General features: G+C 43.9%; 1 protein-coding gene across 4 annotated transcripts in view; it reads right to left on the bottom strand.

Annotated features, from left to right (window-relative positions):
* Positions 1-4301: 4301 nt before the first annotated feature.
* Positions 4302-18277, bottom strand: part of traf7 (TNF receptor-associated factor 7) — a 97313-nt gene continuing 83337 nt past the window's right edge. For all 4 annotated transcript variants that reach the window (XM_059979059.1, XM_059979060.1, XM_059979058.1 and 1 more), the window contains 4 exons: positions 14384-14503; positions 12931-13062; positions 9953-10072; positions 4302-8915 (listed from right to left, as the gene is read on the bottom strand). In XM_059979059.1, the coding sequence (XP_059835042.1) occupies positions 8901-8915; positions 9953-10072; positions 12931-13062; positions 14384-14503 (387 nt within the window). In that variant the 3' untranslated portion in view covers positions 4302-8900. The remainder of the gene's footprint in view (positions 8916-9952; positions 10073-12930; positions 13063-14383; positions 14504-18277) is intronic.

Raw genomic sequence — 18277 nt, 5'->3', positions numbered from 1 at the left:
ATGAATGGAGTAGAAAACACGGCGCCGCCAGGCTGTCGGGACGATGGGATGGGGCTGGCCGGTGGCCACGTCACAGTGTAGGGTCCTCTCACCTGGGCCTACGGGGAGGTCCTGGAGCTGCAAACCAGAGACTGCGGTTCTGTAACTCGGAATCTCCTCATCTGCCTGCTGTGCCTCTGCCAGTGCCTCAAAGTCTACCCCTTGGGAAAGGGCATGAACGGTAGGGCGAGAGAGCGCATCCGCCACGACATTGTCCTTACCTGAGACGTGCCGGACATCCGTCGTGTATTCAGCGATGTAGGACAGGTGGCGTTGCTGGCGGGTGACCAGGGGTCGGATGCTTTCGTAAACGCAAAGGTAAGCGGTTTGTGGTCCGTGAACGCGGTGAAGGGCATTAGGGCGAACAGGGGGCGCATGATCCGGGCAGCTGAAGGGAGGAAGCGGTGGTAGAAATTGACCATACCTACGAATTCCTGAAGGCCTTTGATCGTGGTGGGTCGGGGGAAGTGGCGGACCGCATCTACCTTAGCGGGCAGAGGGATTGCTCCATCTTTAGTAATCCTGTGGCCCAGGAAGTCAATGGTATCGAGTCCGAACTGGCATTTGGCGGGGTTGATTGTAAGACCGTACTCACTCAGTCGGGCGCAGAGTTGACGGAGGTGGGACAGATGCTCCTGACGACTGCTGCTGGCTATGAGGATGTCGTCCAAATAGTTGAACGCGAAGTCCAGGTCCCGTCCCACCGCGTCCATTAACCGCTGGAACATCTGTGCGGCATTCTTCAGGCCGAACGGCATGCGGAGGAACTCGATAAGGCCAAACGGGGTGATGAGAGCTGTTTTGGGGACGTCGTCAGGATGCATCGCGATTTGATGGTACCCTCGGACAAGGTCTACCTTGGAGAAGATCCGTGCGCCGTGCAGGTTTGCTGCAAAGTCCTGAATGTGCAGCACAGGGTAGCGGTCCGGTGTGGTAGCCTCGTTCAGCCTGCGGTAGTCGCCGCACGGTCTCCAGCCTCCCGTCGCTTTGGGCACCATGTGCAGGGGGGGAGGCCCATGGGCTGTTGGACCGCCGGATGATCCCCAATTCCTCCATCCTCTGGAACTCCTCCTTCGCCAGTCGGAGCTTGTCCGGGGGAAGCCGCCGAGCGCAGGCGTGGAGGGGTGGTCCCTGGGTCGGGATGTGGTGCTGTACGCCGTGTCGGGGCATGGCCGCTGTGAACTGCGGTGCCAGAACCGATGGGAAATCCGCCAGGACCCTGGTGAAGTCGTTGTTGGACAGCATGATGGAGCCAAGGTGAGGGGCTGGCAACTGGGCTGTACCCAGGGAGAACGTCTGAAAGGTCTCGGTGTGTACCAGTCTCTTCCTGGGCAGCCCGCAAAAAATCCGCACCCAGAAGCGGTTGGGCTACGGCGGCCAGTGTGAAGTCCCACGTGAACTGGCTGGAGCCGAACTGTAGCTGCACCTGACGGGTGCCATAGGTCCTTACTGTGCTGCCATTCACGGCACTCAGGGGGGGACCCAGTGCCCTGCTGCGGGTGTCGTAACTCGTCGGAGGTAAAACGCTGATCTCAGCCCCAGTATCGACCAAAAACCGGTGTCCCGACCTTCTATCCCACACATACAGGAGGCTATCCCGATGGCCAGCTGCCGTAGCCATCAGCGGCGGCTGGCCCTGACGTTTCCCGGGAACTTGCAGGGCGGGCAACAACGGCGGGCTTCTGCGCCCCACCGCTGGTGGTAGAAGCACCAGTGTTCCTTGGGCTGGGGGTTGGCGGGCTCTGCGGCCGGGCCTGGACTGGTTTGCTGCTGGGAGCGTGGCTGGGAGATCCGTGCAATGGACGCCCCACTCACCTTTTTGGCGTTCCACAGCAAGTCCGCCCGGGCTGCCACCTTCCGGGGGTCACTGAAATCCGCGTCGGACAGCAGCAGGCGTATGTCCTCGGGCAGCTGCTCCAGGAATGCCTGCTCAAACATGAGGCAGGGTGTGTGTCCGTCGGCCAGAGACAATATCTCATTCATTAAAGCCAAAGGAGGTCTGTCACCCAAGCCATCCAGGTGCAGTAAACGGGCAGCCCGCTCGCGCCATGAGAGTCCGAAAGTCCTGAGGAGCAGGGCTTTGAATTCCATGTACTTGCCGTCTACCGGGGGCGACTGTACGAACTCTGCAACCTGGGCCGCTGTGTCCTGGTCGAGGGAGCTCACCACGTAGTAGTAGCGGGTGTCTTCTGAGGTGATCTGGCGAACGTGGAATTGGGCTTCAGCTTGCTGGAACCATCGGTTCGGTCGCTGTGTCCAGAAACCTGGCAGTTTCAACGAAACCGCATGAACAGAGGCGGCGTCGGTCATTTCTGGTCCAAAAATCGTTTGGACCGTCGGGGTCACCAATTGTAGCGGTGTGCTACACGCAGCCCTAAAATTACAACACGGAGTTGGTAACTGCAGTCGAAGGAAAAACTTTATTCAAAATCCTCAGCCTCACTTTTAAGCCTCCCTCAACCTGCCCCCCCGTGGCGCAGAGGCTCCAAAGCTCTGTGCTCGCAAACCCCCGTAGGCTATCTAATTGTGAGCCGGTTCGGATGTGTCAGGAAATGGGTCGCCACATGTGTATTACTCTGGATTTTCAGCATCTGCTGAACCCTCTGTGTTTATAACTAAACCCAATGACTCCTAATTAATCCAATCTTCTATCCCTGCTGATTGGCCATATTCCCCGTATCTCTTCATATTCATCTGCCTTTCTCGGAGTCTCTCCAACACTCCAATGCTGTCTGTCTCCAGCACAACCCATGGTAGTGAATTCCAGGCACCCACCACCACTCGTGTAGGAAAACTTCCCTCGCACGTTTCTTTTCTACTTTCTTCTGGGCTTGCTGCACGGTTCTGCACTGAACTAAGGGTCTGTGGACGGACTCTCTTTGTGGACTTCTGCTCAGAATGTTATTTGCTTGTGTTTATTGTTTGCATGATTTGTATTTTTCTTCTCTCTCTGCACATTAGGCATTCAACAGTCTTTTTAATGAATTCTATTGCGTTTGTTCTGTGGGTGCCTCTTAGGAGACAAATCTCAAGGTTGTATAATACATACATACTTTGATAATAAATTTACTTTGAACTTTCTCCTTCTCACCTTAAACACCTATCAGATGGTATTAGGTATTTCAGCCCTTGGAAAAATATGAAGGCTGTCAATCTACTCATCATATAATTTTATACACTTTTGTCACATCTCCCCTCTGCCTCCACCTAAGCTTGGTGCTTTCGGAGCAGTAGTCCCTCTGAAAATTTAAGTAATTACGATATAGAGGAGTGCAAGTGTAATCCTTAAACTCTTGAACCACAAGACCATAAGATATAGGAACAGAATGAGGCCATTCAGCCCATTGAGTCTGTTCTGCGATTCCATCATGGCTGATCCCAGATCCCACTCAACCCCATTCACCTGCCTTCTCACCATATCCTTTGATGCTCTGAGCGATCAGAAAGCCATCGATTTCTGCCATAAATATACCCACGGATTTGCCTTCCACCACACTCTGTGGCAGAACATTCCACAGATTCACTACTCCCCAGCTAAAAAAAAATCCTCTTTACCTCTGTTCTAAAAGGTCACCCCTCAATTCTGAGGTTGTGCCCTCTAGTTCTGGATACCCTCACCATGGGAAACATGCTCCCCACATCCATCTTATCTAGTCCTTTCAACATTTGGGAGGTATCAATGAGATCCCCACATTCTTCTAAATTCCAGAGAGTACGAGCCCAAAGCTGCCAAATGTTCCTCATATGTTAACCCCTTCATTCCTGGGATCATCCTTGTGAACCTCCTGTGGACTCTCCCCAATGATAACACATCCTTTCAAAGAAATGGGGCCCAAGGCTGTTGACAATACTCAAGTGCGCCCTCACTAGTGTCTTATAAAGGCTCAGCACTATCTACTTGCTTTTATATTCTATTCTCCTTGAAATAAATGCTAACACCGAAGTTGCCTTCTTTACCACAGGCTCAACCTGTAAATTAACCTTCTGAAAGTCTTGCACAAGGACTCCTAAGTCCCACTGCACCTCTGTATTTATTGTTATTCAATATTAATTGTTATTATTGTTATTTTTTTTTACTTTGGTGTTTTTACTCAAATGGTTGTCTTTGCACATCAGTTGCTTGTCAGTGTTGTGTGGAGCTTTTCAGTGTGTCTATTGTGTTTCTTTGTACTTACTGTGAATGCCCACAAGAAAACAATTCCGAGGTTATATGTACTTTGATAATAAATTTACTTTGAACTTTTGAACTTTAAACACACAGAGTAGAGAGGATGATTTATTATTGTAAATACTTTTAACAAAATAATAAAAATCTACAGTCACATAACACATCAGTTTCACAATCTTTTCAACACAATATAGGTGCAAAATGGCCGAAAGGAGCTTTGGTTACTTCTTTAGGTTAGTTGGGTACCAGACCATGCTTGAGGAGGCAGATAAACAGATGAACAGAAGGGGCTGAGCAGTTGTCCCAGCAGACAGGGTGTCCTGTACAGAGATTATATTGGCACCTTGATTAATGCATCGCAGATCAGCCACACTGTTTTGCTTGGGCAGAGCTGCTCTGTGACAAAATGGTGACTGTGGAAGAGTGAATCAGAGTGGATAGGAACAGCAAATTGAAGCCCATGTCTTGATCAGGTATGTGGTTGGCAACAATTTACAGTGAAGGTTCAATTGTCTCTGTCCCAAATGAAACAGCAGATCAAACCACTTTTCTTAGAGGCAAGAGTCTGCTGGCTTTCAAGTACTGAACTCTTGAAAATAAACCAAATAAGGCATTTCTGGATAGTTCTACAAAACAAGGTGAGGCATGCAAAATGCATGGCCCCTTTTCCGCTTGCTTTTCATTGCAGTTTTTCCAACTGATCGTTCTTTAAAACATTGAAGATTTTAAAAATAGGCTTTTAAAACAGACGTTCTCTGTTTTAATATAAAATACATCCATGCTAAACATGTGTATATGCATGCAATGCAGAATTTGAGAAGCTACATGAAACCAGCCCTTCTTCAGTAAGTGCAGCACCAACAAAGTTGCAAGGTCCTTGCAGAACACTGGTGCAACCACAAAATATGGTTGGGACTGGTAGTTACCCTGTACATTCAACACAATTAAATGGGGAAAATCAACTGACCACTCCTCTCAAATAGAGCGCATTTTCGAAACAGTCCGTAGGAGAACTTCTCACTGTGTCCCTGTTCACCCAACAGGAAGATTCAGAACGACTAATGTAGTGACTGGTGTTTACGAGCTAAATGCAGGTACAGATGGACTCTAAAAATTAGGCACTTATCTCATTAGAAAAAAATGTTTTAAATAGGCTAATTTCAACCAAATACTCTCACTGTGGATATTTTTCAATCACTGTGTGAAGCACACACTCAGTGGCCACTTTATTAGGTACTCCTTCTCATTGATATCTAATCAGCCAATCATGTGACCAAACTATGCAGCTGTGGCCTGCAGCCATCAGCACTCGCCTCAGCACTGTGCCTGTGCTCTCCAATACATGTTCCATTTACTATTTGTTTACATTTTTAAAATCACTTGCATGATTTGTGTGTGGGTTCTATTGTGTTTCTTTGTTTTATGGCTGCCTGCAAGAAGATGAATTTCAAGGTTGTATATGGTAGACATAGTTCGATAATAAATTTAAATTCAATACAAAAAAGACATGGTCAAGAAGTTTAGTTGTTCAGACCAAACATCAGAATAAGGAATGTGATCTAAGCGACTTTGAACGTGGAATGATAGTGTGTGCCAGATGGGGTGGTCTGAGTATCTCAGACACTGCTGATTTCCTGGGATTTTCATGTACAACACTCTCTAGAGTTTACAGAGAATGGTGTGAAAGATAAAAAAATATCTAGTGAGTGGCAGTTCTGTGGGCAAAAAGGTGTTGTTAATGAGAGAGGTCCATACTGGTTCAAGGTGACAGTAACACATAAAACCATGTGTTACAACAATGGTGTGTACAAAAGCATCTCTGAACGCACAACATGTCCAACCTTGAAGTGGATGGGCTACAGCAGCGAAGACCATACCGTTTTCCCACCTGGACCTAATAACGTGGCTGCTGAGTGCATGCTTGTGTTGTAAACTACAAATATCTACCTGTAATTCTCATGTATACAGTTAACACTCATTCAATACCAGAGCCATCATTTTGTTATTGAATATCGATTTTCATTCACAATCTCAAATCACATGATACCTACAGTATACTTGTATAATTGATTCCTATTGAGATATTAGATATAGTCAAATATATACTACATTTGTAGCAAGTGGATCCTTTCTTGGGTAAATCTATGTACATCAGCCTTATTTGAACTCCCAGAAGCCAACAATATAGATTTGCACATTAACAGACAGCAGCTGGACAAATGGAACTGGTTAATTTCTGGACTGGGTATGTTTACAGTTTTCGTTAGCGCGGCACTATTACAACTCGGGTATTGGAGTTCAGGCTTCGATTCTGGCATCCTCTGTAAGGAGTTTGTACTTTCCTTCCCATGAACCGCGTGGGTTTCCTCCGGGTGCTCCGGTTTCCTCCCGCAGTGTGAAGGTGTACCAGATAGTAGTTCAATTGGTGATTGTAGATTGTCCTGTGATTAAGCTAGGGTTAAATAGGCAGTGCAGCTCGTTGGGCCAGAAGGACCTGATTCACACTGTATCGCTAAATAATATAAAAGGTAAATAATAAAATCATGCCCCTTGTACCATTTCAGAAAAATGAACATTTAAACAGATGGTGTCATATTGTATTTAAGGATCACCAGGTCTGTACGGATTTACTATTAGTAAACTGTATTTGTTTATATTATTTACAGATACAGCGTGCAACAGACCCTTTTGGCCCACCAAGACACACCGCCCAGCAACCCACCTATTTAACCCGAGCCTAATCACAGGATATTTACAATGACCAATTAACTGGCTAACTGGTACATCTTTGGACTGTGGGAGGAAACTGGAGCACCCGGAGGAAACCCACACGCATGCTTTCCAACAGTAAACAGCCAAGGTTTCGAATACTCGAAAAGGCAAAGTTTGTTCAGGAAGACTGAAGTCACATTGTACTTCAGTTCCAGGGCTCTCCTGAGTGGAATAAAGCCACTGCCTTGTGGACATTGCATAACGATTTTTTTTTGGTAATTTCCAATGGCCTGTGTCCGTGGGGGATAAAATGAAACCTTTCCCACAATTCTGGTCATATCCTCTCTCAATGGAGGGGGAGGGGGAACTGAACCATTTCTACAGTTTTGGTTGTATCCTCTCTCAAGTTAGTGACGTTATTGAAATACTAGTGATCTTTGCTTCCAGACATCCAATCTCTTGAACAAGTGCATTTAGCCTAAAATCCACCCACACAGATTTATACTGAAGGTCATTAGGTACGAATCTATAGTGGGAACCTTGGATGAATTTCAGCTCTTCTAGCTTTATAGGGTGGCAAGGGGAGGGGGGGATGAAGAGGACAAATACAACAGCAATTTCTGTTACCCTGGCTGACCCAACCTTTCCCAGGTTCTGTGGCTCTGTACTCTATCGGTCAGTACAGAGTTTGTAAGGAGGCCAAGTGGGAGTAAAACCTAACAAAATGCCGAGGGAACTCAGCAGGCCGGGCAGCATCTACGGAGAGGAATGAACAGTCGATGTTTCAGGCCAAGACCTTTCAACACGATTGGAAAGGAAGAAGCAGCCAGAATAAGGAGAGGGGAGGGATAACCTTGTAGATTTTCAGTTTTGCAAAGAAGCAGAATGGGAGCTTCAGACAGTTCCAGTTTCCTATTCACATCTAATTATCCTATTGAAATCCACATATGGAGTTGTCAAAATTAATAATTGCACAACACTGATTGTTTGTGAAGCTTGCTGCAGGCAGCCTGACTTTAAAGCCTTGCTAATTTCATTCTTACAGCAATCATGTAAAGATCCTTTATAAAATCACTATAAAACAGAAGTGAGCGTGTAGCAGCAAGTAGATATTCCTTTCAATGTGAAATTGTCGCTATTATGTCCCAGCTGCTAAAACATTGGCAAAAGGGATGAGTTTTGGAATACTGGATTTGCCAAGTGAGGAAGCAGTGATGGAAAAATCGTACCTCGTTACAGCTGTTTAGTGGCAATTTGTCTTAAGAAGGGAAAGGGATCACAGCTTCAATGATCTTCCTGCCTTGCTATAATACAAATCGTTCTTGTGAAAGTAAACACGGATCAAATCAAGGTTGGCTAATACGTGGGTTGAAGGTCCCACTTGCCTGCGGCTTATGAAGTAGCATTCCTGTGGGGATGTACTTCAGACAGCACGGCATAACATGCAGGGACGGTAAGGCTAATGCAGAGTGCAGTTGCCTTCAATGTCGCTGTCACTGATCGCACTTGGAAGTGGAGTGCAGAACACTTCCCAGCAGCTTTCATTTACAAACGTGCAGAGTGGTCCTGAACCACCAGGCGTGAAATATGGTGATTGTAGGCTTCTCACCTATAAGCACCGATGCAGTTACACTCAAAAATCTCAACCCTGTGATAATTATGAAGGCCTGAAAACAGTGCACATCCTTGACCATTTTGTACGCTTCTATGCCACCTTCAATCAATTCCTTAAGGGCGTTGTTAATCCTAGAGAGCTGGCAATACAAGCGTGTCACATTCCCCATGGTAAGTCTGGACGCAGCACCTTTCTGTACAAAGCACGACATGCTGGTAAGACGATGAAAACATATCGGGCAGCAATCTTAGAACAGATTGCATTGTGGCCGCCAGCCAGTGGTGGCACTGCCTTCGTTCCAGCAACATCCACATCAGAAAGTGAAGCCACACAGAATGTTGCAGGCCACTCAGAAAGTCTTGGGTCCTAACAGGTCCACACCTAGAAAGGACAAAATGAAAATGTTATCGGGCTCCTGGCAAAGAATGAATTTCAGCAACACACAGAAAATGCCACAGGAACACAGCAGATCAAGGCAGCATCTATGGACAGGAATGAACAGTTGATGAAGGGTCTCAGACCAAAGCATCGACTGTTTATTCCTTTCCACAGATGCTGCCTAACCTGCTGAATTCCTCCAGTATTTTCTGTACATTGCTCTTCAGATTCCAGCATCTGCAGAATCTTTTGTGTTAAAGAATTTTAGTAAACGTCTTCATAATTCAATCCTAGATACTAATAAATAAAACCTAATGTGCAGTGGAGAATGTATTAATTAGCTGTATCATTGCTTTGTATAGAAACAACAATCCCTTTGAACAGAAGATCCTATGAAAAGTAGTGGCTTCAGCCCAGTACATCATGGGGAACCTCCCAACCATTCAGCACATCTACAAGAAACACTGCCACAGGAAAGCAGCTTCCATTAACAGAGGTCTTCACCACCCAAACCACACGTTTTTCTCACTGCTGCCATCAGATAGAAAGTACAAGAACCTTAGGACTCACCGCCACCAGGTTCAAGAACAGTTACTACCCCACACCATCAGGCTCTTGAACAAAAGGGGATAACTACACTCACTTGCCCATCCATTGAGATGTTCCTACAACCAATGATCTCACTTTAAGGATTATCTTGTTATTTCATGTTCTCATTATTTATTGTTATTTATTTATATTTGCATTTGCACAGTTTGTTGTCTTCTGCACTCTGGTTGATCTTTCACTGATAAGTAGTTACTATTCTACAGATTTGCTGTACATGCCCGCAGGAAAATGAATCTCAGGGTTGCATGTGGTGGCATATGTTGTAGTCTGATAATAAAATTTACTTTGACTAGTCTGGCTATTGTATTGGCAGCTCCAGTGCAATGTGCGTGTGTGGGTTCAGGAGGATGCACTGCACTTGTGCTCCTATCCTCATTGATGTGCTTTATATTTAAAGATTGCCTTTTGGTTTTGTAAAATAAAACACTTACTTTAACTGTGCTGTCCACTGCCCCCGAGAAGAGGCGCCCTCTGGAGACGGCTAGTGCGGTGACACTGCCCTGGTGACGGAGCAAGGTCTGTGTACAGATCATGTTATCCATGCTCCAAACCTAAAACAGAATTAGAATCACAATGTGAATATTGGAAACTGCAATAGTTATACACTCATTGGCCACTTTATTAGGGACACCTGTACACCTGCTCGTTAATGCAAATATCTAATCAGCCAATCATGTGGCAGCAACATGCAGACATGGTCAAGAGGTTCAGTCGTTGTTCAGAACAAACATCAGAATGGTGAAGAATTGTAATCTAAGTGACTTTGATCGTGAAATAATTGTTGGTGCCAGACAATTGGTTTGAATATCTCAGAAACTGCCGATCTCCTGGGAATTTTGTGCACAACGGTATCTAAAGTTTACAGAGAATGGTGCGACAAACAAAAACATCCAATGATTGGCAGTTCTGTGGGCGAAAATCTCGTTAAAGAGAGAGAGAAGAGGAGAATGGCCAGACTGGTTCAAGTTGACAGGAGGGCAACAGTAACTCAAATAACCATGTATATTACAACAGTGGTGTGCAGGAGAACATCCCTGAATGCACAACACATCGAACCTTGAAGTGGATGGGCTCCAGCAGCAAAAGACCATGAACATACATTCGGTGGCCACTTTATTAGGTACAAGAGGAACCTAATTAAAGACAGGAGTCTTGAGAATTATCGCCTCTACCTGTAGTAGAGAGATTTATCTTCTCATTTTGATCTTAAGTGATTTATCCTTTATCCTTACACTGTGACCCAGTGGTCTTGGATTCTCTAGCCAATGGACAGTGCCTTTCAGCACCTTATCTGTCCACTCACGTTAGAAATTTGTAAATTTCTACAAGATTTATTGTTTTAAATTCCATGTGAATATAAGCCTAATTAAACATATAACCATATAACAATCACAGCATGGAAACAGGCCATCTCGGCCCTCCTAGTCCGTGCCGAACTCTTAATCTCACCTAGTCCCACCTACCCACACTCAGCCCATAACCCTCCACTCCATTCCTGTCCATATACCTGTCCAATTTTACCTTAAATGACACAACTGAACTGGCCTCTACTACTTCTACAGGAAGCTCATTCCACACAGCTATCACTCTCTGAGTAAAGAAATACCCCCTCGTGTTTCCCTTAAACTTCTGCTCCCTAACTCTCAAATCATGTCCTCTCGTTTGAATCTCCCCTACTCTCAATGGAAACAGCCTATTCACGTCAACTCTATCTATCCCTCTCAAAATTTTAAATACCTCGATCAAATCCCCCCTCAACCTTCTACGCTCCAATGAATAGAGACCTAACTTGTTCAACCTTTCTCTGTAACTTAAGTGCTGAAACCCAGGTAACCTCCTAGTAAATCGTCTCTGCACTCTCTCTAATTTATTGATATCTTTCCTATAATTCGGTGACCAGAACTGTACACAATAAATTGAGCCAGTTTCTCTTGACATGTCAGTCCCACTAACCCAGGAATTGGTCCAATCTTGAGGGGACTAGAAGATAAAGAGCAAGGATGTACTGCTGAGTTTTTGCGTAGCATCAGATAGCATTTGAAATACTGTGTGCAGTTTTGGGCCCCATATCTGAGGAAGGATGTGCTGGCCCCCAGGAGAAAGTTCAGAGGAGGTTCACAGTAATAATCCTAGGAGTGAAAGGGTTAACATGAGAAATTTTTAGTGTCTCTGGGCCCATACTCGACATGGTTCAGAAGGATAAAGGGGGAGGATCTCATTGAAACCTACCGAATACTGAAAGGCCTGGGTAGAATGGATAGAAACGTAGAAATATAGAAAACCTACAGCACAATACAGGCCCTTCAGCCCACAAAGTTGTGCCAAACATGTCCCTACCTTAGAAATTACTAGGCTTACCTACAGCCCTCTATTTTACTAAGCTCCATGTACCTATCTAAAAGCCTCTTAAAAGACCCTATCGTATCCGATGTGGAGAGGATTTTTCCATTCCGAGGATCTGAAGGGACGTCCCTTTTTAACCAAGATAAGGAGGAATTTCTTCAGCTGGAGGGTAGAGAATTTGTGGAAATTATTTCCACTGAAGGTCTGTGAAGGCCAAATCATTGAATGTGTTTAAAGCAGAGATTAATAGGTTCTTGATTTGGCATTGGGGTTAAAGGTCACAGAAGGTCAGAAACTGGGGTTGAAAGAAAAACAGCCAGGATTGCATGATGGGGTAGACCAGATGGGCAGAATGGCCTAATCCTACATCTTATGGCCTTATTATATTCTTTACCACGTGGTGTGATTACTAAGTGGAGTAAAGCCAATTGTATACAAGTTCAAGTTCATTGTCTTCTTGTTTTACGGCGGTTGGCATCCAGCTTAATGGTGCATTACTGCCACCTTCTGCTCTGGAGTGTGGATCAGACGATGGACTTACATTCTAAATCCCTTCACCCAATCACACACACATCCTAATATACACTTTATCCTTCATTCTTTGGCCATCCTAGTACCTTATTCCTGCTTCTCCATCATATCCTATAAAAATCCCCTGTATCCCGTAAGAAAGCTAAAAGTACCCTGACCTGTGCTCTCTCATCAATGCCCAGTAAGTTTATTGTCATCTGACTGTACATATATACAACCAAATGAAACGTTCCTCTGCACCACAGTGTGCCATCAATACACATATGGCACACAGCTCATAAAAATTACCAAAAATTAGCCAATAAAATATAATTCAAAATGCATGTGAGATGTGCAGCACAGGAAAACTGTAACCAGCTCGTTGTCCTAGTGATGGAACAGCAGTAGGGGCAGGTCCTAAAGTCTGAAAGTAGCTGTTACACAGACTGGCAGTCTGTTTATTTGTTGATGATTGTTTCATAAAACTGAAAACAAAAAGGGAACAAAGTAATAAATTTCCAATATTAAACAATTTCCTACGTGTCCCATAACTTACTCTGAGCGATCGGTCATAAGATGCACTGAAGACTTTAGTCTGATCTGGTGTTGAAATCACAGCCAAGGCATATACAGTCCCAACGTGGCCAGTCAGAGTTCGAACCTGTTCTTTAGATTCTATGTCCCATACCTTGAAGGAATAAAGATGCAAATAGTTGCATTTATTTCATTATTTCAAAGCCTCAGAACATCCCAAAGTAGTGCAGCAGGTGGTGCTGCTGATTTACGGCAGCAAGAGCCCGCATTTAATCCTGACTTCTCTCGCTGCCCATGTGGAGTTTGAATATTCTCCCCGTCTCTGTGCGGCACTCCCATACCTCCCACATCCCAAAGACACACTGGAAGTCACTGCGAGTTACCCAGGGTGGCGGTTCATTGGGGGAGGGGGAGGGGGAAGAAATAACAGATGACAAGGAAATCAATGGGGTAATGGGATTGATCTGACAGGTAGTATAAACCTCATGGGCAGAATGTCATCCTATTACGTTGAATTGTTATTGGATTTGGTTTATTATTGTCACACGTAACAATACAGTGAAAAGTATTGCATACTGTACATACAGATCAGATCATTGCATAGTGCATTGGGGTAGAAAATGGTAAAACAAGAATAAAGTGTAAAAGCTACAGAGACAGTGCAGTTCATGTAAACAATGAAGTGCAAAATCATCACAAGGTCAGAGAAAAGCTAAGAAATGAGACACAATGAGAAAAGAAAAGCAAGGTACAGTCTGGGAATCTGAAATTATGGCAAAAGCACAGGAAATTCTCAGCGAGTCATGCAGCATCTGTGGAGGTACGAAAACAGAATTTATATTTCAGATTAATGTCCTTTTCTCAAAACGGGTTAGATCAGCTCTAGTGAAAAGTTATTATTAACTCTGTTTCCACCAGCGCAGATGCTGCCTGACCAGCTGAGAATTTGAACCATTTTCTGTTTCTACATCAGCCCCAATGAAATGCCTTTAGGTGCAATCGCTAGTGCAAAACAGGAAACACAGCAGAACTTGTGCACAGAAAAGTTGTGCAAACAGTGACCAGTGATGAGCTCTGCAAAGGATAGTGTTCAAATGAGAAGATGAGCCTGGGTCTCTGTTCCCAAAGTTGGTCTCTTACATTAGCCTGAGAATGGAGAATATTAAATGGAATCATTGAATTGTCATGGCTCGTCTGAAAGGCAGCACCCAAGAGTAAACTCAAGAAAGTCTGCAGCAACACACACCAAATGCTAGAAAAACTTAGCAGGTCAGGGAGCATTTATGGAAATTAATAAATAGTTGAAGTTTCGGGCAGAGACCCTTTTTCAGGACTGAAAAGGAAGGTGGGGTGGGTCGGGGGAAGATGTCAGAATAACAAAAAGGCTGCATTCCTTTAGTAATTGTAACATGCCTGTTATTGGCTTCTGGAAAGTATGTTATTACAGATGCTCTCTGTGGAGAGGAACTACTTACATGGATGAGGTTTTCATACGTCCCACACACAATGTGGTGATTAGTAACTGCAATAGAATAAACACTCCCTCCAGACGTCTGTAATACGTGCACACATTCCAGAGTTCTTATGTCCCAGATCTGCAGACAAAAACCCAAACCACCATTACAGTTTAGAACATAGAAAAAAGAACTGTACTGTACAGGCCATTTGGCTCACAATTTCGTGCCAACTTTTAACCTGCTCCAAAAATCAATCTAAACATTCCCTCCCACAATGGCAGATGGGATGAAAGAAAAATGGAGGACTCTTACATGTCCCTATGTGTCTGCCTCTACCACCACTCCCAGCAGTATGTTTCATGCATTAACCATGCTCTGTGTTAGGTACTGGCCTACAAATTACAACAGGAGATAGAAAATGAACACCAAAAGGGCTATTTTACAATAGTCATGGGGGACATCAATATGCAGGTAGATTGGGAAAAACAGGTTGGTTCTGTATTCCAGGAGGGGGAGTTTCTAGAGTGCCTACAAGATGGTGTTTCAGAACAGTTCATGGTTGAGCCCACTAGAGGATTACCTATTCTGGATTGGGTGCTGTGCAATGAACCTGAATTGGTTAGAGGGCTTAAGGTAAAAGAAGTTAGGGGCAAATGATCATAATATGATTGAATTCAGCCTGAAATCTGAAGCTAAATTCAGATGTATCAGTATTACAGTGGAGTAAAAGGAATTACAGAGCCGTGAGAGAGGAATTGGCCAGAAATTAATGGTAAAGAACACTGGCAGGGATGATGGCAGTGCAGCAATGGTTGGAATTTCTGGAAGCAATTCGGAAGGCACAGGATGTATACATCCCAAAGAGGAAGAAGTATTCTAAAGGAAAATTGACACAACCATGGCTAGCAAGAGAAGTCAAAGCCAACATAAAAGCCAAAGAGAAGGTATAAATTAGAGTGAAAACAAGTGGGAAGTTAGAAGGTTGGGAAGGCAACTAAAAAAGTTATTAAGAAGATAAAGAAGGAATATGAAAGTAAACTAGCCAATAATATTAAACAGGACACTAAAAGTTTCTTCAGATACGTAAAAGGTAAAAGAGAGGCAAAAGTGGATATCGGACCGCTGGAAAACAATGCTGGAGAGGTAGTAATGGGGGACAACAAAATGGCAGACGAACTGTATAAATAATTTGCATCGTCTTCACAGTGGAAGACACTAGCAGTATGATGGAAGTTCCAGATGTGTATGAAGTCACCATCACTAGAGAGAAGGTTCTTGGGAAACCGAAAGGTCTGAAGGTAGATAAACCACCTGGACCAAATGTTGTAATCCCAGAATTCTGAAAGAGGTGACTGAAGAGACCATGGAGGCGTTAGTAATGATCTTTCAAGAATGACTAAATTTTGGAATGATTCTAGAAGACTGGAAAATTGCAAATGTCAGTCCATTCTTCAAGAAGGGAGAGAGGCAGAAGAAAGGAAATTACAAGCCAGTTAGTCTGACCTCAGTGGTTGGGAAGATGTTGGAGCCGGTTATTAAGGATGAGGTCTCAGAGTACTTAGAAGCACATAATAAAAATAGGCCATAGTCAGCATAGTTTCCTCAAGGGAAAATGTTACCTGACAAATTTATTGGAATTATTTGAAGAATTAACTAGCAGGATAGACAAAGGAGAATCAGTGGACGTTGTGTATTTGTGTATTTCAGAAAGTCTTTGACAAGGCCACACGAGGGTGCTTAACAAGCTACGAGCTACGAGAAAGATTCTATTATGGATAAAGCAGTGGCTGATTGGCGGGAGGCAAAGAGTGGGAATAAAGGGAGCCTTTTCTGACTGGCTGCTGGTGATTAGTGGTGTTCCACAGGGGTCTGTGTTGCGACCAATTCTTTTTTATGTTATATGGCAATGATTTGGATGATGGAATTGATGGGTTTGTTGCAAAGATTGCAGACAATATGAAGATAGGTAGAGGGGCAGGTAGTTTTGAGGAAGTAGAGGGGCCACAGAAGAACTCAGACAGATTAGGAGAATGGGCAAAGAAACAGTAGATGGAACACAGTGACAGGAAGTATATAATCAGGCACTTTGGTAGAAGAAATGAAAGGGTTGCTATTTTCTAAATGGAGAGAAAATACAAAAAACTGAGGTGCAAAGGGATTTGGGAGTCCTTATAAAGGATTCCCTAAAGGTTGAGTCAGTGGTGAGGAAGGCAAATACAACATTAGCATTCATTTCACGAGGACTAGAAGCAAGGATATAATGCTGAGACTTTATAAAACACTGCTGATGTATCACTTGAAATATCGTGAGCAGTTTTTGGTCCCTTATCTTTAGAGATTGGAACCGAGAGGAAAATTAGATCAGCCATGATGAAATGGCGGAGCAGCCTTAATTCTTCTCCTATATCTTATGTGTTAAAAAATACCTCCCTCTAATATCCCTTCAACACATTCCTCCAATCATGTTTAAAGCATTTGTTAAAAAAATCAAACCTTTAAACAACTAATGTGACACACACAAAACGCTGGAGGAACTCAGGTCAGGAAGTATCTATGGAAATGAATAAACAGTCAACATTTCAGGCCGAGACCCTTCTTCGGGACTGAGAAGGAAGGGGAAAGACATCAGAATAAGAAGTTGGGGGTGGAAGGTGGATAGCTAGAAGGTGATAGGTGAAGCCAGGTGGGTAAGACAGATAAAGGGCTAGAGAGGAAGGAATCTGATAGGAGAGGAGAGTGGAGCATATGAGAAAGACAAAAAGGAGCAGACCAAAGGGGAAATGTGGAGAGGTAAAAGGCTAGGATGGGGAACGGAAGGTGGAGGGAGGGAATTTTTTTTTTTACCATAAGGAGAAATCAATATACATGCCACTTAAACAACCAAAGTTTATCTTGGGGGCACTCATTTAAGAATTAGACTTTGATTTGACCTTGAGGAAATAATTATAAGGGATAATAGGATATGCAAATTATTTTGGGAGATAAAAGACTACCAGTTAAATATTTCCAGTGTATTAATGAATAGTTTTGAATTATTTTGAGGTCCGATGTTAAAGGGTCTACTTCAGCCATTATATAATAAGCTTGATAACATAATGTATACTACAGCAAGAGGAGACAGAAGAGATTGCAGATGCTGGTATTTGCAGCAGCAAATAATCTGCTGGACGAACTGAGTGAGTTCAATAGCATCGATAGGGTGTTGAAGGAGGGAGGAATTATTGATAATTCAGGTTGAAGAAGCCACATCAGTGGCTATACTTCATTCCAAATCTGAGGGAACTTGATGTACCACCAAAGCCTCTAATTTCAACGAGTGTAACATGGGACTGGTTGCATCACCACCTGACATGGAGGCTCCAATACACAGATCAAAAGGCGGCGCAGATGTTAGCAATCTCAGCCAACACCATCAAACGCACAACCCTTCCCACCTATGAGAACATCTTCAAAAGGTGGTGCTTCAGTGGGCAGCATCCATCGTTAAGGACCCTTACCACCCGGGCATGCCCTCTTCTGGTTACTTCCATCAGGGAAGAGGTACAGGGGCCTGAAGACACGCAAACAATATTTTAGGAACAGCTTTTTCCCTTCCACCATTAGATTTCTAAACGGTCCAAGAACCCATGAACACCACTTCACTAGTCCTCTTTTGCACTATTAATTTAATATTGTAGCTTATACTATTTATTTATGTTTTGTACTGTACTGCTACCACATCGAAAAACAAATTTCACAACACGTATCAGTGATAACAAAAACCCGGTACTGAATTAACAGCAAACCCCTGGAAAGGTGTTAATGATATTAGCAGTGAACGTAATAAAACTACTTTATGTCACAAAGGATACTATGCCAGACATCCAGAATATTAAATAAGAGATGACAATGCCATCCGATTTGTGAATGGTC

This window comes from Hypanus sabinus, chromosome 9, assembly GCF_030144855.1.
Source record: "Hypanus sabinus isolate sHypSab1 chromosome 9, sHypSab1.hap1, whole genome shotgun sequence".
Taxonomy (NCBI): Eukaryota; Metazoa; Chordata; class Chondrichthyes; order Myliobatiformes; family Dasyatidae; genus Hypanus; species Hypanus sabinus.
This window is presented reverse-complemented; position numbering and strand designations above follow the sequence as displayed.